The sequence below is a fragment of the Phalacrocorax carbo genome, chromosome 4, assembly GCF_963921805.1.
Source record: "Phalacrocorax carbo chromosome 4, bPhaCar2.1, whole genome shotgun sequence".
Taxonomy (NCBI): domain Eukaryota; kingdom Metazoa; phylum Chordata; class Aves; order Suliformes; family Phalacrocoracidae; genus Phalacrocorax; species Phalacrocorax carbo.
Window position 1 is genome coordinate 27,627,454 of NC_087516.1, and position 23,572 is coordinate 27,651,025.

At 39.3% G+C, this 23,572-nt stretch overlaps 1 protein-coding gene across 1 annotated transcript in view; it reads left to right on the top strand.

The window, feature by feature from the left end:
* GRXCR1 (glutaredoxin and cysteine rich domain containing 1) overlaps positions 1–23,294 on the top strand; it is a 41,748-nt gene extending 18,454 nt beyond the window's left edge. Inside the window, exons 3-5 of the mRNA XM_064450833.1 lie at positions 11,214–11,453; positions 19,831–19,896; positions 23,115–23,294. Of these exons, the coding sequence (XP_064306903.1) occupies positions 11,214–11,453; positions 19,831–19,896; positions 23,115–23,294 (486 nt within the window). The remainder of the gene's footprint in view (positions 1–11,213; positions 11,454–19,830; positions 19,897–23,114) is intronic.
* The last annotated feature ends 278 nt before the right edge of the window (positions 23,295–23,572 follow it).

Sequence of the window (23,572 nt, forward strand, 5' to 3'; positions counted from 1 at the left end):
GTAACACTGTAACACAATTTTGCAGAAGTATAACTTTCAATTTCCTGACCCAGTGATTACATCAAAGAGAAATTGTTTATATCGCTACTCAGATGGTTCAGCTGAAAGCCATTTATCAAACACAGCAGATAACCAAACATTAGTAAAACTAGCTTATAACTCTCCTACTAACACTGCACCTGTAGAAAACAATTGTTTCCCTGGTTGGATGCCAGGTTACAGCATACCACAGTCAGTCTTTCAACACGGAGTAGGCAGAAAGGGGAAATACGGAATAATCCATTGCCAAAGAAAAATCGTCGTTACGGCAGGTGCTGGCTGAAGTGTGCATGACTTTTCTGTATAAGTTAAGGTAGGTATTAAACATGTTCATATTAAATATACTGTAAAACAGCTATGAAATGTGAAAACTACTTATCCAAAACAACCGCATTTCCCCACTGAGAAATGATTTGTTTTGCTAGAAAGAAAAAGCCTGATAGGTTAGTGTTGTTCGTTGTCTCAAAGGAGCCATTTTGCAAATACTGCGTTTGTAAGTAAAGTAATCCCAGCACCTTTCCTCTCGTACAGGAAGTCTTGTTACTCTGAAATGAATTGATAAGGGAAGAGGAGGAAAATAGATGAACAGGCTGTTTATGAGAAGCATTAGAGCAATTTTTAACTTTCTTTACTCTCCCCTTTCCTGATCAATTCATTTCAGGGCTGACATTACAGTTATCAAACTAACAGATGAAAGAACAAGGGTGGATTGTGCCGTGCCCTGCCACTGAAGGCTGAGAAGCAATCAGGCTCTCAGTGAAGGTGAAGATCAATATCAGAACAAGGAAGTGTATTTTCCATGTGGTTTGAGGCCACTTTGCTCACCCAACAAGCCAGCGCTGTATTTGGTAAAATGCACACACTGAGAAACTCTCATGGAACTTTATCCAGGTGAATCTTCACTGATGTGTGCTCAAGAAATCATGGTCCAAGAGCTAGAAAAATCACTGTGAAGTTTACTTCCAGTCAACCTTCTCAGTGACAAATATTTTCCCTTTACATAGTGTATTCTAGGAAATACTGCAGTTTCATTTGCTTTATATAGCGAATGCCTTGTGAACAGCAGAACGTTCTATCACATTTACATTTACAGGGCTGAATCTTGGATTTTGGCGGCTGGATAAAAAACTCCAAATGTATCTATATGATTAGTCAAACTAATTGATATAAAATAATCATCCTGGAATAATGCTTTCCATGATTTATAATGATTGATGTACTCAAAGAAACTAAAACAATGGGACAACACCCAAATCCTGATTTTAAGTGCTACTTAATCCAGGAAACATTTGGCTCTGGAGACATATTCTGTAGGTGAGATCATAATAAGGCCGAAAGATAGTATTTCAGGTTTCAACTACCTATTTTGGTGTAAGATCCCACAACATACTTTGCAAATGAATGGGAAAGTTATCAAGTGGCTTTCTGAGACTTGATTAAGATAAGGTTTCTGACTGCTGCCTTAAAATTGCACTGGGAATTTCCTGCTTTAAGTGGCAAAGAACTGAATCTGTCTGCCATAAAAAATAATTACATATTATTTTTGCATGGTGATTGTGCTGGTCAATGAAAATTTTCTGAAATCAGTTTCTCTGGCTAGTGTTGTGTAAGAAAATTGCACTGTCCTGAATTATGCATCAGATCTTTCTGATATGGCTGGAGTAATAAAGATTTTCTTTATACTCGTAGTGGAAGTTTCAAAGTTATTGACACTCCAAAGGTTATACAGGCCAACTGTAAAAAGATTACCTGTGGGACCATTTGCCTGCCTCTAATATAATATTTTATTGCTATTTGCCTTGTGCATCCTAATATTGTATTTTTCTTGGTGTCTTTATAAGCTTGATGAGAGGGGAGGAGGATGCTGGCAAACTGAATCACACGGATCTCTGCAACAATTAAGGGTTTTAAAATAATGGAAAACAATGAAGGAGTCAGTTAAGAGATATCCACAGTTTGGTTCTTATAACCACCACTAGATTATCTGAGAAGGATTTTTTGATTGCGTTTTAAAGATAGTGTAACAACATGTTGTCAGTTAACACTGCAATTATATTTCACTTATAAGCAACATTTTTGGCAGTTATGCTGATAGATATAAAACAGTGTTTGATGGGGAGTGTATCATTTAAAGGCTTTTCTCAACACACCAGGATTATATTTGAAGGCTTTGCATAGAAATTGAAAAAAAGAAACTGCATTTTGACAATTTCTCAATATCTGTTGTTTCCGGGTCAATACTTTGGGCATTATTGCAACTTGCTGTAACAATTTCTTCTATTACTCTCCATGAATAGATGCAACTGGCTGATAAAAAAAAAAAAAAAGGGATATGAGAGATAATACTTAGCTGAAATGTGGTTTGATCCTCTAAATGCTTAGATTTAATCAGCTATAAAATACATTGCTGACTATGAAGCACAAGATAGTTCAGGGATGAAAAATACCCTACCATTTCTTTTAAGTCACTGTATTACTTTTGGAAAGAAAAGAAAGATGAGATCTACTAATTTGATGAGGACTGTAAGGTATAGAAGACAGAAACACTCAACTAGTGTAAACAACTCAGCTACTACCTGTCTTACGTCCCATATGCCAGACTGCCTAAAAGTAGCTTCAGTGATGCTACAGACAGTCTAGGTACAACTTCTTTGGCTTCAGGTCTCTTCTGCTGAATACAGGAATAGTTCAAAGAACTGCACAATGTGAGAGGAGATTGTTGGACACTCCTTTTTCAAACAACTTCTAGAGCCTCATGTAAACTGCTGAGGACAAAACCGTTTTCAGTAGCTCTCACTTTTTCCCCTTCAGTCTTTGTGGGCAGTGTCCTTGTGCAGCAAAGAGATGCTTCTCCTTTCTTACAAACATATATAACATTGCCAAGGGTCTTCCCAGAGGCTCTCTTTTCCTCTGGGAAGAATTTCTTGGAGGTGTTGAATTGGTAAGTATGAAGAGAGAGAAACAAGGAGCAAGCAAGAAAAAGAGAGAAACAAGCATTATATTACAGTGTTAATTCTTCCTGGAAGAACTGCAGACTAGGTTAGAATTACTCACAGGATATCTTTTGCTTCTGATTTTCAAAAGTTTCACTTATTCCTAGAATATGCAGAATGACATAAATAAACTAATAAGAAAATACCTAAAGCTCTTCCAACGCTTGATAAATAAAATCCAATTAGGCATGGACAGATATGGATCTTCTTTCAACTAATTTGAACACCATAATAAATGTTGCCCTGGCTGACTTCCACAGCATCGCTGTGCCTTGTTGGACAGGAGCCACTTTTTTCCCCAGTCGGTGCCACACCTGTAGCAGGCACTTTGACTTCAGAAAGTCTACACAAGCAGAGGCACCACAGTCTAGCAGAGACCATGAACCCCAGGGAGGTAAACTGTTCTCTTATCTGAGCTCGGGTCACCTGAGAGCAGGCTGTAGCCTGGTTGTATGGGTGTGTGCTGGATGAACGGTAATAAGGACATCAGGAGGCGAGCTCAGTTGTAGTCTTTGTACCTTCTGAACCTGCTGATAGCTGAAGCATTACAAAGAGCAGGGAGAGGCAAGGTCATGGTCTGCACTCCTTTGCTGTGGTATTGTAAGTGTTGTAAGTATTTTTAATGCTTTGAAATGAAAACACTTCAACATCCCCTGGCACCTTCTGTGCCAGAAGATATGTGGGAAACCCTGCAGTGGCAGAAAAAAGGTATGATGTTATACTGTATTATTTGAGGAACAAAACAAGTCACAACACACATATACATGGTATTAGTGGATGGAAACCCCTCCTTCTGGTTTGTTTTTTTTTTTTAGTATTTAGTCAAGTGATTTTATGATGAAAGGAATGGTATATCACTTGCAATATTATTATTATTACTTTTGTTCTTTTCACTGACATCCCCAAAATTGATATACGGCCTGAAAAGTACAAATGAATTACAAATATATATAAATATAATACACCCATGTCTTAAGTGTAATATCTATTTTATGCTGCAGTTGTTGAGCAATTCTGAGGATGCCAATGTTAAGGAGGTAAAACTGCTATTTCACAATCAGCAGTATGCGGTGGGTGTGTAGATAAAGGAGACGGCAGTTGCCCAGGAGTTAGAAGACCAAAGAATTCAGGTTCTTGCTGGATCACAGCCCTTCTCTATAACTGTGACCAGCTCCTCGGAGTTGAAACTGAAATGGGAAAAAATGAGATGTTTCATGCCCTGTTTTGGGACACTCAGTCAGGCAGAGGAGCCTGTGTTCCTATACAGGTTTTGGAAATGAATGTATTCTTAGGGCTGCTGTTTGTGGGGGAGGTGAGTGCCAGAACACAGGCAGACAAAAGGCACACAAGTATCCGTGCTATTTTAAAAGCTGGGAGAAACAGTGGCCTGACCACTTTCTTGGGTAAAGCAAAACTAGTATCTATATTTGGGAGTGTCCCGGGCTCTCTGGCTACCTTGTCTAGGAGCGCAGCTCTTGGTGCCCTCACTTGTAAATTGGTATCAATAGATCTTCCCAGATTGCTGATGGTTATGAGGATGATAACTGGTGATTTCATTTCACTGTCCCAATCACACAGGACCACAGGATAAGAGAAAGTGTAGTGTTTTGGCAGCGATGTATTCAAGAGAAGGTCAGCACGCGCTTTGACTTGAGTATAGGACTTGCACCGTTGCAGAAATTTAGCCTTTATTCTGCTGAGCTCTACTAAAATGCAGTTTTCTGAATTTGTAAAAGTTCAAGTTCTGAATTTTCCTGACTATTCATAGAGTGCCAGGTCCTTGCAGACAACGCAAACAGGACTACAGTCTTAACATAGTAAAACACTTAAGAGAGTGCTTTAAATTTAAAGTCCGCAATGTGCTTTGCTGTGTAAGAGCCCATGGAGGGTTGGAACTGCAAACAATGAAGTAGAAGGGAATGCGATTTTGTACCGAGAGCGCACACTGTGGCTGGGCACCACTTGCAATGCCTCCTGTGTGTGTAAATAGATCTTACCTGCCAAAGAAAAACATTTTACTTTGGTTGATGAGGTCTGTTTGTTGGAAGAGGTCTTCTGGCCAGTGAATCAATTCTTCCTGAAAAATGCCACTAAACCTTTAATTTGAACCAGGAAACCAACAGTGACAGACAGAAGGGACTGGTTCACAAAGCCATTAGCATCGTACTATGTTGTTGTGATGGCAAATATTGTAATTTTCACTAGAACACAGACCTTCGACCTCCAGCCTTCTCATTCAAAGAATGTTGCACATTTTGGTCTAAACAGTGACATGATGAAAAGTAGGCTTTTAATTAAATGCGATACATTTTTGAAAACATGTATGTTCTGGTGAAGTGTCATGTAGAAAAAAACTGAAACATTTTGGTGATAACTTTTTACTTTAAAATAATCTTTCAGAAAGTATTCATTACTTTTAGTATACATTTGAAAGCCTTTTAAAACTGAAGAGCTGGTAAAAGCCTTTCAGTCCTGCAGAAGTGAAATGTTTAAATTGATTTTTTTTCCTGCAGAACTTTTTCAACAAGAAAGTCACAGCTGTTTTCTTCCCTTCTGTTTCTGAGTGGGAGATGAAACCAAAAAGTCCAGAACAAATTTTGATCAGAAAATTAGTGTTAGACCATAATTCTTCTTACCACTCAGTTATTGATACTAATTCAAGCTGTAAGCTATGCAGTACCAATTATGAAGTGAACAGCTTAATTTAAAGCTTCTAGATATGCAAGCATACATAAAAATATATATGTATGCACATATATACATGCATACATATACACACACACACATATTTTCTCTTGCTCAACATTTTCCTTAGATCATGAACGCTGCATTTACTCACTGAAGCATCTCTGGTGCAGGGTTTGTAACGTGCTCTAGATTCCTGCCTCAGCTGACTTAGTGGGCAGCAGATACTTCTGCCAGTCTGATAGTATCTAATTACCAAGCCAAGGGGTGCCTATTTCAGTAGAACACTCTGAGATGTTGAAAGATGATATTCTGAGACAGCGAAGGGCATATCAGCCATTGATTTAGGTCACAGAAGCAATTCACTACTGCATGAATAATATCAGTTGAATGTTATATCCAAACATAGTAAAAAACTTTAAAAATCTCATATGTGATAAAGGTTGGTGTTAACATTTCAGCTTTTGTCAAAGTACTGTACCAGCCCATTAATTTTAGCAGAAAACATATTCTGTTTTTGCTAGAACACAGTTGCTCATATAATGCCTATAATGCAAAGTACAGGGGAGGTCTGGGGTGGTTTTTTTTGCATTTGTTCCTCTGTACTTTAAAAGACCAAGTGCAAATTTGTGGGTAATACCACCATTAAAATAAATTACATATGGATATGAACATAAATAACTATTATTTTCACACCAATGAGGTTAAAACACATGTTTATGCCTTCTATCCAGCCAGAGGATTAAAAAAAAAAATCTCATTACTACTTTTGTAGTGTTGCTGCCATAGTTTTCATTTGCAACCAAATAAAAATGAGGTTAACACCATGAATATTCTTCGTACTGCTGGGCTTGTCTCTTTACTTGCTTGCAGACACGGTCATATACAAGGGTTTTCAAAACGAAAATGTTACCACTGTTTTAGGAACAATTGCTTTATGCCCAAAGGTCCACCAGTGGTCCTTACACCATGAGTAGAAATGCATTGGCTTGGACAACTTCCTCTGCTCTCCATTTGGCCAGTTCTTAGTTGTGCCGCAAAAAAATCCTCATTATGAGTTTTTTTCCAAAGATCAAGAGCCACTCGAAGCCAGAAAGGCAGACAGAAAACATCATAAGAGGTAATTAAAGAAAATCTATAGCCTTGGGAAAGTAATTAATGACAAATATGCTGAAGAAATCATCTAATATTGTTATTCAATAATTCATTTTATAAATTCCCTTCACAAATAGGAGTGTGAGGGATATCTGCTCAGACTGGGGGCACTGGTCCGGGCCAGAATAGCTACGGGACCAGTAGAGAAACACAGACGCTTTTTCCTGCTGCTTCAGTTGCAGCTGGATCCAGAAGCCAGGGTTAAGATACATTGGGGAAGGGCTGAACCCAGAGATGTCTGTGGGAGCTTTATGGCGTGCATATTTAACTGGCTATCAGAAGCACCATGGTAAAACCCAACTGAAACAATATTTTCAGAGCTACTAAGTCCATTATTGTCATGGCATTTGTTATACAAAAAAGGTAAATTCTCAAACACATATTTTAGGATTATGATTCCCAAATGTTTCCTCTTTCTGCAGCTCCAGTAATACACCAAGTTTTTTTTTTTTTTTAAATAATGAAACAACTTGGAGATTCACATATTCTGTAATATATTTGTTGTTGTACACTTACACTGGCTACCGGGATTTCTTTTTAAAAAAGGTTCAGGTTGTCATATTTGAGTGACCTTCTCTCTTGTTTTATCATTTACTTTGTTTTGTTTCACCTTCTCTTTTATGTCATATTTTTCGTGTTTTTATTTCCACATATAGTTTGTACTACTCTTCCTTTGTCAGTATCCTGACATTTTGTCTTCTGGTTTGTTATCTCTTTTTGGGTATTTCTGTCTTTTCAGCCCTTTTTCAGTCCCCTGCATCCCTCTGTTTTGTGTCTTATCTACTTGCTCTATTAAGCCTTCTCTTTTTCATCAGCAATTTCTTTGTTCTGTGGCCTCTCTTGATGCTAAGCTCATGTATTTAGCCTCATGGGATGACATCCCTCATGCTGTTTGCAGAACACTTGTTCAGTTAATGATTACTTTTAGTTACAACCATGTCAGATGGATGCTGGTGGGATGGCAGAGGGATAGGTTCCCCCTAGGTGTACACCAAAGTGTAACTAACGCCTCTTTTGTGAAAGCCCTGATCTACCTGGTAGAAAAGTCTGGGAAGAGGCTGAGTCATGAGCAAAATAGTAAAGATCTTAGGGTTTTCTCATATTCAACCACGAGCAGGATTGAAATTGTGCGACATTTGGGTTTCCTCTCTAGATTAAGAATAAAAGGGCAGCTGTTCCTGAGCCACTGGGAGTGGTGTCTGTGCCATGAAGTGATGCAGGTCGCAGGTCATGCTGCTGCTGGTGATGCCTACTTGAAGCTCCCAAGCAATATGCAGGCTCTTCAGGCGGCTGCCGTAAACCAGATACTGCCTTTGGACCCTTTGGGAGATGTTAGCGCTGTGCTGTTAAAATAAAACCTGTAAATGATGTAAAGGATCATTACTAAGGCAACTTTATTTCCCTCTGAAACCTTAAATCCCTTTCTTGGCAGTCTTTCTACATGGACACCTTCTCTGAAACACACTCTTGGCCCATGTACATGGGGTTTTCTGAATCTGACACAAAAGTTGCTACCTCAGGCCAACTTATTTCCATAAGCTTCAGGTTTCAATAAGAATCCCACTTACAGGAAGTGCGAGAAAGTGATCAATGTAAGTTGCTCTAAATCTTTTGGTTTGTTCATCTGTCCAACTTCCACAGCCTGAGTAAGTTTTATCATGCTCATTAACCAGAGAATTATCTTCTCTTTAACTTCAGCTAAAGTTTTATGTGCATTTTTGAGTTATATGAGATTATTCTAATTGAAGTTTCTTACACAAAATTGTAAGAGTTCATTTTCTAAAATGTCTATTGATTTGTTTACATTGCCTATCATTTATTATACTTTTGCCACAATTCCAAACTAGGAAGGAAAAGCGCAGTGTTCAAACATTATTCTGCTGATTTACTTCAAAAGCGTATTCTAGTCACTAAATATTACAGAGTGTAGCTATTGAGTTGGGAGTGAAATAGGAATTAGCATAGATTCTCATTAAGAAAAAGACTGTAAATCTCTCTATCTATCTTGACTCCCATTTTTAATTACCAGTGCAGTGCAAGACAGGTGACAGGAAGGATTTTCCCTGGTACGATAAAGTCCTGCCAAGGACAAGTTCTGTGGATTTGCAGCACAGAAAACAAGGTGTTTACTAAAATTTCCCTAAAGAATTATTTAGTCAATGCCCTTGATATTTCTTTGCAGAGCAAACAAGGGTATTTCTTCATTGCCACATTAGGAAAAATAAAGGAATAAACATAAAGGTGACTGTGCGTATGTACCTTCCACTTGATATCTTTCCAGATCACTTTTCAACTTTCCATTTTTCCATGTCTTATTTGTATGCTGTAGGGACATCACAGCCCTGATGCTTAGCTAGATAATAACTGTCTGTATCTATGCTGCCAGCCTCTGGTGTCTGGGAACAAACAGCATTAGAGATTAGAGCTATGAAGGAACAAGAATTTCCATCCTGTTGAACAGTTTTCCACTTCAAAATGTATTTTTCACTCCAAAGAGGAGAAAAAAATGAGTATATGAAATTATCTTTTGAAGGAATATTTTAAGAACTCCTTTTGGTTACTTCTGGAAAGGATGAACTCCTCTTCCTTCCAGCAACCCATGCATGGTTACTAAAATATTTGGCAGTGTTTATGTAGAGTACTTGTCTTTTTATTAGAGGACGAGCTAATCTCTGCACTTGGAGTGTGTGGACAACAGGCTGGAGAAGGGTCAATGCTGCAGGAGCAGTATAACAGGTTTTCAAACTAGAAAACAGGCTGGAGAAATGTAGCCGCTTTTTATAACGTTTGCTCCTATAATTGAATTTCTGACATCCATTCAAAAAGAAATATATAGTGACCTATCACAATATGCTTTCTTCCCAGAATGGGAGACAGAAAAGCGATAAATTACATATGTTTGCAATTACACTTCCAGTGATCTAGAAGTGGTCTGTAAAACCCAAGTCTTTTCCCTGAGAACTCTTCACCATACGTCGAACCTTGTAAACACCTTTCCAAGCAGAATATGCTTTTTGCAATGACTTTATTCTGCATTTACATAGTAAGATAAATCATTACTTTGTTATTTGCCAAAATCTGCAATGGCATCTACCCAATTTTACAACTTTGTCTTTACAGTTATTACATGACATAGTTCATAAATTATGTACTCACCTGTCAAGGTTCATTTTCCATAGATTGCTACAGTGTGTTAGAGGTATCTTTGCTTATTATTTTCTACCTTGTGGTTTTATTCCTGGAATACTACTGAAATAATTAAATATAATTTGATGAATATAGCTGGTAATTTGTAAAGCTTGGAAATGCCTTGCTACCTTTAAAAAAAGCTAGGATTTTAGCTATTTATCTGAACATAATATCTGTTTATAGCACTCTCTCTTGGACAAAGTATCCCTGTAGTATTTAGCCTCCCTAGTAGTTTTAATTCCAGAAGCAAAAAAATGCAGCATAAACTTTTACATGTGAAGAAGTGGGTTAGAAAGTAAAATCTGAACTGTAACATGAAACTTATTGCAGCCAAGGGAACTGTCTCCCCTCACTGCAGTGGGCTTTGAGTCGGGCCCCAAATACGCACAAAATGTCTTTTTTTATTGTTGGTTGGATGTTAGAGTGATTTGGTGTGGATCCACACTAAAAATTAGAGATATATCTGTTCCCTTTTCAGTCATAATGTCGTTCAGTGTGGAGAGACCTAAGTCTTGGCTCATGGATGTGATGGAGTTTAGCTTAGGCTCTCACCCTTGCTTAAAATAGGCTGTCAATAACACTTGAGCTGACAAGTTTAGACTTAGCCTGGGTACTACCAGACTGTGTTTGTGCAAATAAACATGAGTCACTGTTATAACAGAATCAGACATCTCTAAAACCGGCAGGGTCAGAGGAGTCCTACCTTCATGTTACTATTGTAGCTCTGAAGAATTTGTGCTTTAGTAGATGAGAGGGGATAAACCCACGGCATCGTATTTTACTGCTTGGGGAAGGATGGGTGACGCTGTACAGGACAACAGCAAAAGGGTGATGATATATTCACATTGAAAGTCCACCAGCATCTAAAATATATCTGTTTCTTGAAAATGTTGGGCTTCATTCACCACCTCCAAAGCTTTCAAAAAAAAGTAAAGTTGCACCTTCCTTGGATAAACAACTTAAATAATGCCTTAAGTTGGTGACTGAAAGAACTTAATTCCTCCCTTTCCATCTTTCCATTTGAAAAAAGTAGAATGTCGGATTGTGCTTTCAAGATGCAATTTTTTTGCAGTAGTGGTTTTAATGAAATTGCTCAATAATTGGAAGCTGTTAACACCCTTTTAATGTAGTGGGAATTATTTTTTTTTCCAGGTATCCACAGTGCTAGAGTTTGGCCGCATAGTAATTTATACTACCAGCCTTCGTGTGGTGAGAACGACTTTTGAAAGATGTGAACTGGTTAGAAAGATCTTTCAAAATCACAGAGTTAAATTTGAAGAAAAAAACATTGCCCTGAACAGCGATTATGGAAAAGAACTAGATGAAAGATGCAAGAGGGTCTGTGAAGTTCCCTCACTCCCTGTTGTGTTTATTGATGGCCATTATCTTGGGGTAAGTAAAGCATGAGCCTATGTTTTATTCTGCAGTCTGTGAGAACAGATGAAAATCTTCATGAATGACAAGTAGGAAATTTAGAAAATTGTTTGCCATGCTGGAATGATGGGAACAAAGACAGAGATCCCTTTGTGGTATGTGCTGCACAGATCCACACTGATAGGTTTGATCAGAAAATGCAGAAGATAACTGGGGAGAGGCTATTAAAAGGCGAATAAGATGCAGTAATACAATCTAACTATGCCATGTTTCTTAAAAAATAGCTTATCTTTGCAGTTGAAACCATGAAAATCTAGAGAAATGGATTTTTTGCCTGTATGTATGTATGTATTTTTCCTGTATGTATTTTTCCTGTATGTATGATCGACCCAGGAAGATGAACACACATAACATAAACTTGTCATTTAGTAATATCTTTGTTGAATATGAAACTAACAGCTTGGCATGTCAGACCTTAAACATGCATTGAATTTTATATGATGTAGTCTGTATCAGGCATCTGTAATCAACTGAATATTGTTTTAGGTACAGAATTGGTTAATACTTAATTTTAGAAAAGTCTAGCAGTAAGAGAGAGAGAAAAACAGCCCAACTCTGCCCTGTTGCAAGACATATGCTCCAAATGGAAAATTATAATCCAAATTTGTACTCTGGTACTCTGGGTCTAAAAGCCTGTTGATATTTGAAATCACCTTTTTCATTGAGGCCAGCCTGACTTTTGAAATGTATTTCTCAGAAACTGAAAAAATCAGAGTTTAAAAGAAAAAGATTCTGCCAAATGGCACAAAGAAAGCAGCTTGAGAGCTCAGAGAAGGTATTTGTCTCGAGCAGTAAAGAACTAGCAATTAGCACCAACAGCGAGACTGTGATTTGTGAAGGCAAACTATATTTACACACAGCGGGGTTATTGTGTTTGTATTGCTTAACACTTTCACTTTCACAAAAGATTTAAGTAATGAAATGAAATGTAATCAACAGTCAGGCATAACTGATACTGGGCCTGTATAAACACTTAAATCTCCCCTTTCTCCCCTTCCTAGCTCATGGAGTGCTCTGCTCAAGGCAGGCTTCCCCAAGCACTCTAACAAATGCATTTGCTGGCACAGGGCTCACCAGACCACTGCAGCAACTGTAAAATCCCTTAACAGTGATTTTTGCTTCCTGGCAGAGGATGCTTTTATCAAAAACCTGAGTTGGAGAGTTCTTCAGCCAGCCAGGCAGTGCTGTTCCTCAAAAGTATCTTAAAATTCAACAGGATTCAGACTAAGATTCACTCACCTGATTATCACATTAAAAATAAAAGTAGTGGGTTATGACCAAGTCCAAGAAAATCTCAGTCCGTGTGTGATTAATTTGTCAAAAGAATTAAGTTAAAATACTGAAATGGATTGAATAAATTATTTGCTCGGCTCTAGATCAAGCCTGGTTACAGTCATTTTGATATGACGGATGGCCCATTAATTCACTGCTTTTTTTTTTTTTTAAAATCATGGGAAACTTGTCTTTTAACAGAGGAGCAACAGTGTAACAAGCAATACAATCTCCTTAAAACTGTATAAGTATTGTAAGAGATGTTTTGGAGAGGTATAGAAAGGAAGGCAAGTGAATTAGGAAGCTAGCTGTCTGTGGGAGAGACAAATCTAGCTGCTGACAGGTACTCAGCAGGTTTTACCTCCTGTAGGTAGAAAAATGAAGAAAGAATTTGGTGCTCTGGTCTACAGACATTTATTACAGCATAGCGACTCCACTGACATTGTTTAACACATAGGAAAAATAAAGTATTGATCTGCTAAAAAACAGAACAAAATCAGACTTGGGGGGTATTCTCCTTTTCTTTTGATTAAACTAGTGAGGCACACTGTGGTTAAATGGAGCACACTTCCGCTCCAGAAGAGGATTAAAGTTATTCCACATAACAGTGGTGTTATTTGTGGACAATCTGCTTTGCAGGCAGGGAGCGGTCCAGGAGACGCCTGCCCTGCTCGTGGGGAGCATCACGGCCAGGCAGGGCGGTGGCAGCCCTTTGCTCTGCCAGCGTGGGTGCCCCTCACCTGTGCTCGCAGACAAGGTTTCTGCTCTCCACTGCTCCCCACTAATTATCATCATACTAGGGAGCACTGCTGCTTTGGATCTGCTGCTACAGCATCACTCTAATGTGCTTCAGCTGAGATGAGCCAGGATGTGAAAAGCAAGTTCAGTGTGAGCGGAGCTGACCCAGGCAGCCCGCTGTGGCTGCCAACGGGAGCACCGTGGCTGGCAGGGCACTGGGAAGGGGCAGCCCCGGCGCTGAACGTGTCACTCGCGCTGGCAAGGGACCTGGGCCCACACATTCTGTTTGGCAAATGTGGCAAACCCCTGTTATTTTATTGCAGCTTTTATTTCTTTGTCTTAATATGGCTTCATAAGAGAGGTTGGCATTCATTCGTTTAGGGAGAGAAATAAGGAGTGGGGGGTGCTTTGCGTATCAAGAAGGTCTGGCAACAAAGTAATCACCCCCCAGCTGTGTCAATGCCTGGTGGATGTGGCATCTTAAGAAGACAATGCATCAGTGACCCCAAAGGCAGTAAGTTGCTGGAACCTGTGGTGGGCCTGTGTTTCATTAAAATGTGATGGAGAGCTAACGACAGAATTTGGTCTTGTTGGTAACAGTGGACATTTCTATAATGCCTTTCATGATAATTATCTTCTGATACGCAAATGCAACACAGAAATCCAGAAGCCTGGTGTGTCAGTAAATTAATCATGCAAATTTTTTTTTCCTCTCTCTTTTTCTGTCTCTCTTTTTAAAATTTTGAATATTTATTTCCTGGCAAATCCCTCCCTGAAGGAGATTGCATGTAGCAATACAAAGGAGAACCTATATTGAGGCAGGCACCATTCGATGAGTCATAAGGAAAAAAAAACAAACCCAGCGCCTAATTAAAATATGAACAGTTTTGAAAGGGGACAAGATTATTTTTTATGAGATAAATGAAATAAAAGCAGCAGAACACAGCATATGTGCGTCTGATAGAGTATATGGTATCTGAGCTGGTCAGAATCAGGGAGAGGGTTGATAGAGCACTGCAGGCTGTGTGGATAAATCTTCACTGCACTGTGGAATTTATCACTGCCTGCACAGGGGGAACAAAACAAACCAGCGACTTGGGCAGAAGCAATGGAAAAATCATATTTAGCCCCTGTCAAGCAAAGTCCTGCGTGCTGCAGTACAGCAGGATTTTTAATCTTCTCATTTTTTCAGGACTGAATCATTGTATTTCTTGACACAGTCTACATATCAGTCTGTCAGGAGATTGCAGGTTCTTTCTGCAGCATTCTCTTTACCAGCTGATCTAATCCCTCCTTTTCACCTGAGGCTGTCTCCATCTGAAATGGAATTATGCCATCTGCTGGGACACCAAAGCAGAATAAAGAATGACTTCCAAAAACCAGAAAGCAACACAGAAGAAAATAAAAGACGGAGCATTAATTTAGACTCTTACAAAGGCACCCAGGACTGTTAGAGGTTTACATTATGGAAAGACTCACTCTGCTGGGAAAGGGATGAACATATAAAAGGGCAAATGGAGTCATCTTTAGTAAACATGTTAGCTTACTGCATAATAGTTTTAAAATACATTTATTTTTCACTTTAAATATGTGACTGAATTCAGTATTCACCTGCCCTATAAACCTACTAGAATCGTCTTCAAATATGTGAATTTAATAATTTTTTTTCTGAAGAAACTGTTTCCTTTTTAATTTTCACAGCTGTAATGAATCCACAATGGCATGAGATTTACAGTAAAATTATTTTATTTGACTCATTGGTTATTACTATTTCCTAAGAATGATGAGGCTACTTTTGTAACTGACTTTTAGAAAATATGTGTGTAACGTATTTTTTGGTATGCAGGTAGTAACAGTTCCCTTTTTGCTGCTTTCCAGTGGCTGTATATTATTAGTAGCTCTCAGTTGCCTCCACGTTTTGTTAAATACATTCTCCTGGTGTTCACTTGATGGGGTGGGTATGAATGGCTCTGTGGCATAAAACTGTGATGCAATTGCTTCAAGTCACCTAACACTTTCCCACTTGCTTCTTCCATTTTGCAATTTAACATTTCAGGAACAGCACGGTTTAATTAATCTGATAGTTCTTTGCATATCAATCTTTCAGTTCTTTGCAGAACAAATCCGATGTTTCTGGTGCTGGAACTATACTGCAGTGTCAATTTTTGCAGTTCACGGGCAGATTTCCAGGCATTTAATCATACTCATGCGTGTCTGCTGCCAAGGGACACCTTGTTGTGAGAGGCGTAGCGTATAGGCTGAAGAGTGTGTGAGCTTTGGGCAAAGACAGAGGTATAAACATTCTGTCTCCTTGCTAAGCTACAGTGAAAAAACATGGCAGGTCCACTAAGAGTAAGGCGTGCAATTTCATTCTGCTGCCTTAGCAAGAGGCCTCTCCTGTAAACTTGGCACAAGTATGTTTTTAAGGAGATAAGGGGGGGCAACTTACCTGCACAGCAAATGTGTCCATAGGAAAGATGTTGCAGGGCTGTGCTATTTTTAATCTGTGTATAAGGAAATGTGGGGAAGAGAGGCTGCTTCCCAAAATCAGCAGGTGTTGTAGTACAGCCAGATGCAGAGACATATACCTGTATGTGTTCCTTGATGAAGAATTACATCATGAAAATGGTAATGGGCTACGTCCAAGACAGGTGAGCAACAGACTAGTTTAGTGACAGGACAGAGCTGGGGCAGTAGGAGATTTAACGGACCTTGAATTTATTCTAGTTCTGCAATGAATGGGACTATACCTTAAATATGATGCTAATTTCTGGATGTTCTCAAGAGAAAATTGGGAAAATATTTTGAAGAATAAAAATGGTCTTGAAAACCTGTTGAGTGATTTTGCCAAGTCTCTGGCATTTCCTTGCCAAAAGAAGGGCAAAGACCTGCCTGCAGCCCCTGGGCTCCTCCACCATGCTGGAGAGGTACTGAAGTTAGTAGCTAAAGGATTCGCAGGCTGATGCTTTGAAAATTAACCGGTTAACAAAACTGGAAGCTCTCTTTTCCCTGCTGCTTCTCTAAGTGTTATGGCTACTGTCCTTCATGCTCCTTATGTGAGTCTTAGGAGGGACAGAGTTTTTTATGTTTCACATCCCTTTGTGGGTAATTGTGGACTGAGTCAATCTGGGGAGAAAAAGAAAAGCCTCACTTTGTGGTCAGAAAGCAGCTATTGGGCTCATTTAACAGCCGCTTTAATTACTCTATTAATTATAGACTCTGTGTGTTAAAGATTCACAGATCCAAAGGGAAGGTTAACCTCTGCAAAGTATCTTTTATTCAAATTTCACCTGAGGCAGCTGTTAATCAGGAAAGACATGCTGAAACACTTTAAAATGTTGATAACCATTTGGACATTTAGTTTTTAATTTTAAAACCATAGTAATGAGGCTTTCCACTTTGAAAGTAACACAGCTGGCCGACTGAATGTCATGTGAAATATAAATCCTTTAAAATATGAATCTATAATGGGAAACCTGTCAGACTTTTAATTATCCTGCTGCAAAAGCCAGTCAGTGTTATCATAAAGCATCCCTGTAACACGAAGCAGAAGTCACAGGAATGCTTTTGCCAACTGTTGTCGCAGAGAAGAGATCCTTTCCTAAACGGGGGCAAATCAGGGCTTGTCTGGCTTAGGGAATATGCTGTGCTGCAATTACAGCAATAAAGCTGCAAATCTTTAATGTCTCTGCATCTGACGGGCTGCACAAGCTTTGTCTTAAGCCGCTGTAGCGTATGTGGGCCCCGAGCTAATACTCTGTGGGCTGCCTTGGCAAGCCCTCACTTTGTTGTGCCAATCACTCCTATTGCCTGTTCTGTGTGAAAGCAGAGAAAGATTAGAGGGCAAGCATGAAAGGGGCTGACAGACTGCTAAAAGCTGCTCTGCTGGGGACACAGAGCGCCTAATGCGTATGTCGAAGCTGATACAGCCTGTGCCCATGATCTATAACAGACTTCAACAGGAAGAGTCAGCACAAGTAAGGCTAGCTGATCTGAGTCTCCTGTCATCTGCTGTGACTAATTAACCACAACTAATTACCTTGTAGATACTTCTTTTAAAAAAAATTCTTTGGAAGTGTAGCACTGTAAGAATCACATTCACTGCACAAATGACACTCACATCCACTAAAATATTAATATTTTGCTTTTTAACTGATATTAAAATCATCAAACACAGAGCCAAATGTGCTTTAATTTTGTACAAAGCCAGAGCAAAAAGACCTTGCACAGGGAAGCTAACCTTAGTAGGGTGACATACAAAATCCTTGGCAACGTTTTGGTGGCCTTTAATTGGCTTTTGGGCTACACATTTGTAACCTCTGCAGTCCCCAGCAAGGGAATACAAATGGTTGGACGCTAGCATGTACATTACTGTTCCATATGTGTTCCCTGTGGTCCCCAACAGCCTTTCCTGTACCTTCCAGTAACAGGGAGAGCAGTGCTGGTGGGCAGCTAGGACTGAGAGCCCCTGCGGCTGACTGTGGGCAGCGTAAAGTAATGGCCGGTCTCAGCCTTATGCCAGCATCCCACCACATGTCAGCACCGGGCCAGCATCCCACTGCGCCTCAGCCCTGTGCCAGCGTCCCACCGCACCTCAGCCATGTACCAGCGTCCCACCACTCCTCAGACCTGTGCCAGCATCCCACCGCACCTCCCAGCTCATGCTGTGAAATTTAACAGTCTGGGCATGCAGGGGCTAGCAAACTGGGGCATTGAGACAGCATGAACCTGCCACCCGGTCTAGATGTGGCTGATCACCCTGAGCAGGGAGAAAGGGCTGTGCAGTTACCTCTGCCTGTGCCTCAATTTCCTCAACTTTTGTTGTTTTCTTGTGATCCGCGGATTAAAAGTGTCTGTAAGTGTTTGGTAATATGTAGTGAATAACATATTATATATATGTGGAGTGAATTTGCTTACGTAAGTGAAGGTAAGCATTCAAATGTGGCCCTCTAATTAGAAGAAAAGGGGAAAAAAGTTTTACATCATCTTTGACACTTTCATTTTGTCTGCAGTAATCCCTTAGTACTTACTTTCAGAAGGAAAAAAGAAAAACTACTTCAGTATGCCTTGGTTCAGATCACAGAACCCCTCAGAGGCCTAATGTACTCAGACTAAATTATTATTATTCATTGTTGTGTCTGACTTTAATGTTGTTATAGTATTTTCATTACCCTTTTTCTCCTTGTGTTATACATTAGGCATATTATGTCTTAATTCAATGCTCAACTGCCAGAATATTTGAAATACAATTTCCACATCTCATTTTGCTGCATTCTCTGATGTGTTGTATATTTATATAATTGTAATTTTTGACACAGTAACTAGATGTATTTTTTATTCTGTCAGGAAGCATACCCTGTAAAATAAAGTGAACATAATCAGAATTTAGAAGCTGTGTCACTTTTTACAAAAAGGCAATGCAATACAACACCTGGTAATGAACCATGGGCACTTCTATCAGAACTGTGATTAGATTCTCCTCTCCTAACTTTCCTAAGGTTGACCTAATTACAAAATACTTAATGTGAGTCAAATTTGTTCTCAGGCTGTTTAAATTTTCAAGACCACATCTTCTGATTGCCTCTTGTCCAGTTATGACTGGGATGGAGTTAATTTTCTAGAGCAACCTGATATGGTTGAAGATGTCCCTGCTTACCGTGGAGGGGTTGGACTAGACAACCTCTAAAGGTCCCTTCCAACCTAAACTGTTCTATGATTCTTCATAGTAGCTTGTATGGAGCTGTGTTTTGGACTTGTGCTGAAAAGTGTGTTGATAATGTGGAGATATTTTAGTTGTTTCTAAGTAGTGCTTACAGTAGTCAAGGACTTTTTCAGCTTCCCATGCTCTGACAGGGGCACAAGAAGCCGGGAGGGGACACAGCTGGGACAGCTGACCCCCAACTGACCAAAGGGATAGTCCACACCATAGGACATCATGCTCAGCGTATAAAGCTGGGGGAAGAAGAAGGAAGGGGGAGGATGTTTGGAGTGATGGTGTTTGTCTTCCCAAGTAACCATTATGCGTGATGGAGCCCTGCTTTCCTGGCAATGGCTGAACACCTGCCTGCCCATGGGAAGGGGTGAATGAATTCCTCATTTTGCTTTGCTTGTGTGCACGGCTTTTGCTTTACCTGTTAAACTGTCTTTATCTCAACCCATGAGTTTTCTTACTTCTACTATTCCAATTCTCTCCCCCGTCCCACTGAGAGGGAGTGAGCCAGCGGCTGTGTGGGGCTTAGCTGCCAGCAGCCGGCAACTAAGCCACGACACTGCAGTTTTTTCATGCTAAACTGACTGACTTTTTTCTTCTTCTTCTTACTAACAGGGTGCTGAGAAAATTTTGCTAATGAATGAATCTGGGGAACTGCAGGATCTCTTAACCAAAATTGAGGTAATTGTATTTCTGCAAATAAATATAAGTAATGTACATTGAATATTTTTAATGGAGAAGATTTTTTTTACCAGTTCCTTTTCTTCTGTTATAAACTGATGATTGCAAATGGTTTTTGTTGTTGTTGTTTTTCTTGTAGAATGAATGATATCATAGTAACACAGCCCATTAAGTTTGAGAAAACATGAATGGTGGCAACGTCAGTCCAAAATGTCCATCTCTATTTTCTCTTGGTTTTGCCACAGCAGGAAAGGGAAGTAATTTTCCCTTTCCCATAACTTTTGACATCATCTTTGATATTTAACCTTCACCACACCCTGGAGGAATCAGGCCCCTTGTGTGGATGCTGCACCACTTCTCTGTGTGCTGCAGTGAACATGCTGGGAAGCTGCCCTTCTGCATTCTGGCTTGACCTAAAGCTGGACATGTACAAAATCTGGGCAAATGCTGGAAGTGCACCAATTTGCACAAATTTCAAATTGCAGGTTTTCATGCCTTTTTCCAGCTCTTAGTTCCCTTTGTCCATTGAAGTTCTGTGGGGCAAATTTACCTTTTATTGTGAACAGTTGATGCGTGTTCCCTGAGGATAACTGAAGTGTGGGTCTGCTCCCATGGCTTTGCTGCACGCTAGGATCTCTACTGGTCATCACTTTTCTGCTGGTCTTGTGCTATTGGCTGAACAAGGTGTTTTCTATTTGGCTTTGGATAGCCTGCAACAAAGAATATTTTGGGGAGACGTGTGTGATAATATCTGGGTTACATGGGTACCTGTGTCCTTAGAAAAGGAATGTATTATGATTATTAATCTTGTTACTTTGAAATCACACCTAACCAAATTAAGATAACACATAAACTTCAAAATTATGTAACATCAACATTAAAAATAGATAATGAGTATATGATATTTGTAAAATTCACTGATGAAAGAGCAAAAGAAAGCTACATTTAACTGATTTAGACCCAAGGTTTTTCTTTCCCTGCATTTAGCCGAACTGCAGCATATGCTTTCCTAACATACTTGCAGTAATTCTTTGTATATTGTACATCTTTGAGTTTAATGACAAAATGAGTATGCTGGTTTCTTACAGCCAGTCTCCTTCCTGAATTCGTCCAAAAGTTCCAGTCAGGCTGAGTCCAAGGGTTGTTCACTTCTGTCTTATTCAGGAGGTACATTTAACACTATCCAGTAAATCATGAGCTGCCTTGTCCCTTTGCAGTGCGGGTGGTACCTTCTGCATTTGTCTGGCCTGTTCCTTAACTCAGCAAAACTTTCCTTGCCTCATAACTCAATATGTATTTCTGTATAAAATGCAGAACAACCTGCTGGCCATATTAAACCATATTGAATAGCTAACCAGAAAATATTAAACAAATATATACATATGATTAAAACAAGCAGCATTCTTGTTGTCTGACTATAAAGGTTAGCCAATACATCTCTTTAACATTTTTCATTACTTCGGAATGAAATGTCCCCAGATCCTGCCCTGGGGGGGTCCTATAATGTTGTTACCTAGCCCAATGTGTGTCCTAATCTTGGGACAGAAACTACATCTAAAAGACAAACAGTACCAGACCACAGCAGACTATGAGAACTGCTTACTGAATACAAACACTGCTTCAAACTGCAACATTATTGCCTGGGTTTTTTTTTATTACAAAAATGGCTTTGTTACAATTGCAGGGGGCAGTCAGGTTTCTTCATTACTGAAGATGCAGAGAGTGGTTACACAAAATGTCATCTCTTCAAGAAGGAAATCGCCATTGTTCAATGAACTAAGCTAAAGCAATTTTGTATTTGTGGTTTTTGGGTTTTTTTTGTTAGTTCTTTTAACTACATGGAAAAGTAGTTAGTTACAAGCCTAACAAGTGCTAATGAATGTAAAGATTACAAATATTATTCTCTTGAAGTTTTGAGATTATTTGCAATAATTTCCAATGAAGTAAAACACCATCGTAAATTTTGAAAGATGCTGGCCCTCCTGAGATAAAAAGAATGCTAATTTTACATTAAATACTTCCAAATATTGCTCCTGGAGAAGCTAATAGTAATAGGAGTTGTTTGCCCAGTGGAGAAGAACAGCAAGTTTATGAGCTACAGGACAAAAAGAAAAAGTGCCTTTTTTGCATATTCATCTGAGATGTCAATAGAAGATTGCTATTATTAACGATTTTGCAGAAATCTCTTCAGTTTTCTCAATGAAGCTACAAGAAGGACTACATTATCTGTACATATTTTAGTATACTCTGGTAATAATTTGTGACCAATTTTTTAGTGGTGCATAATTCCTCAGACTAATACTAGCAGAAATTGCATGGATTACTCTTGTTTGTAAATAAATTTGTAAAGTCTTTACTCAACAGTGCAATGTTAAATCCACATATCTGTGCTGTGGTAAGTACCCAACATGGTGCACCTTTCATTTCTCTGATATAGAACATTAAAGCAATCATTAAACAAACTAGCAACATTTTCAGCAAGTGAAACTTAAAAATATCTTTGAAATCTCTTCCTGTGTTCTCCATTGTCTTTAATCCAAAAGAAAATAGAGTAAAATTACTGTTTTACTCAGGAATTAGGGCAATTGAGGGGGCCCAAGCCTTGCTTACAGCAAATTTCTCCAGGTATAACTGTTGAATATTGATGATCTTTCTCTTTTATACTTAACACTTCAGCATTCTACATCCTTAAATTTGAATACACCACTTATTTCCTCAAGCACTACTTGTCAGAAGCTATGAATTGCTTTTTGATATGATCAACTCTGTAATAGGAACAACACGTTCAGCATGAGCATGCAAATGCTAAAAGTCATAATATCTTAACATACAGCCTAGAAAATATAATGCCAACATAAACTGCCTGGGGTTTGGATTCAATCAATGGCAATGCTTCCTAGAATTGCTCTAGACCTAAAGCTACATCAGAGTAATGTATTGAAGCTAGTCCTTTAACTAGCTATTTTGGCAAGTATAAACACAGGCTGCTAAGATATAATGCGACTGATGAACGTGCAGTGAGCCTCTCTGACCATGGCGCGTGGATCTGACCAAAGGAAAAGGCAGACATACTGTGGTATAACTTGGGATGGGGTGGTGGGTATTGCTCAAGACGGGAACCAGAATGTATGTTCTCAGCTGTCCTGGAGCCCTCATTGTCCTAGAGCTTACGGTGGTTGATGATGTAACATTTTTGTCTTTCTTTCTTCTTTGAACAGAGAGTCCAGCACCCTCACGAGTGCCCCTCTTGTGGGGGCTTTGGTTTCCTGCCGTGCTCAGCGTGCCATGGGAGCAAGATGTCTGTGTTTCGGAACTGCTTTACAGACTCTTTCAAAGCCCTCAAATGTACCGCTTGCAATGAGAATGGGTTACAGCGCTGCAGGAGCTGTGCAGGCTAAGAATGGCATCTCCACGTGTACAAAGTGCTTTTATGGTAATCCACCAGTTTGTAAAATGATTTTTTTTAAATTAATCTGTTTATCCAATTCAGTCAATAAAAATCAATTTGTAGTATACTTCTGCTGGTTTGATCGTTGGAGCCATTTAAACTTCGGTCGCTGACCATCACATGAACTCTGAATGATATTTTTCTACGTTCTTTATAGAGAGATTTGTAGTCTCCAAAGCTTATTGTATTGTCAGCCCTTTGGATGTGAAGCCTTCCCTTTTCCTATGG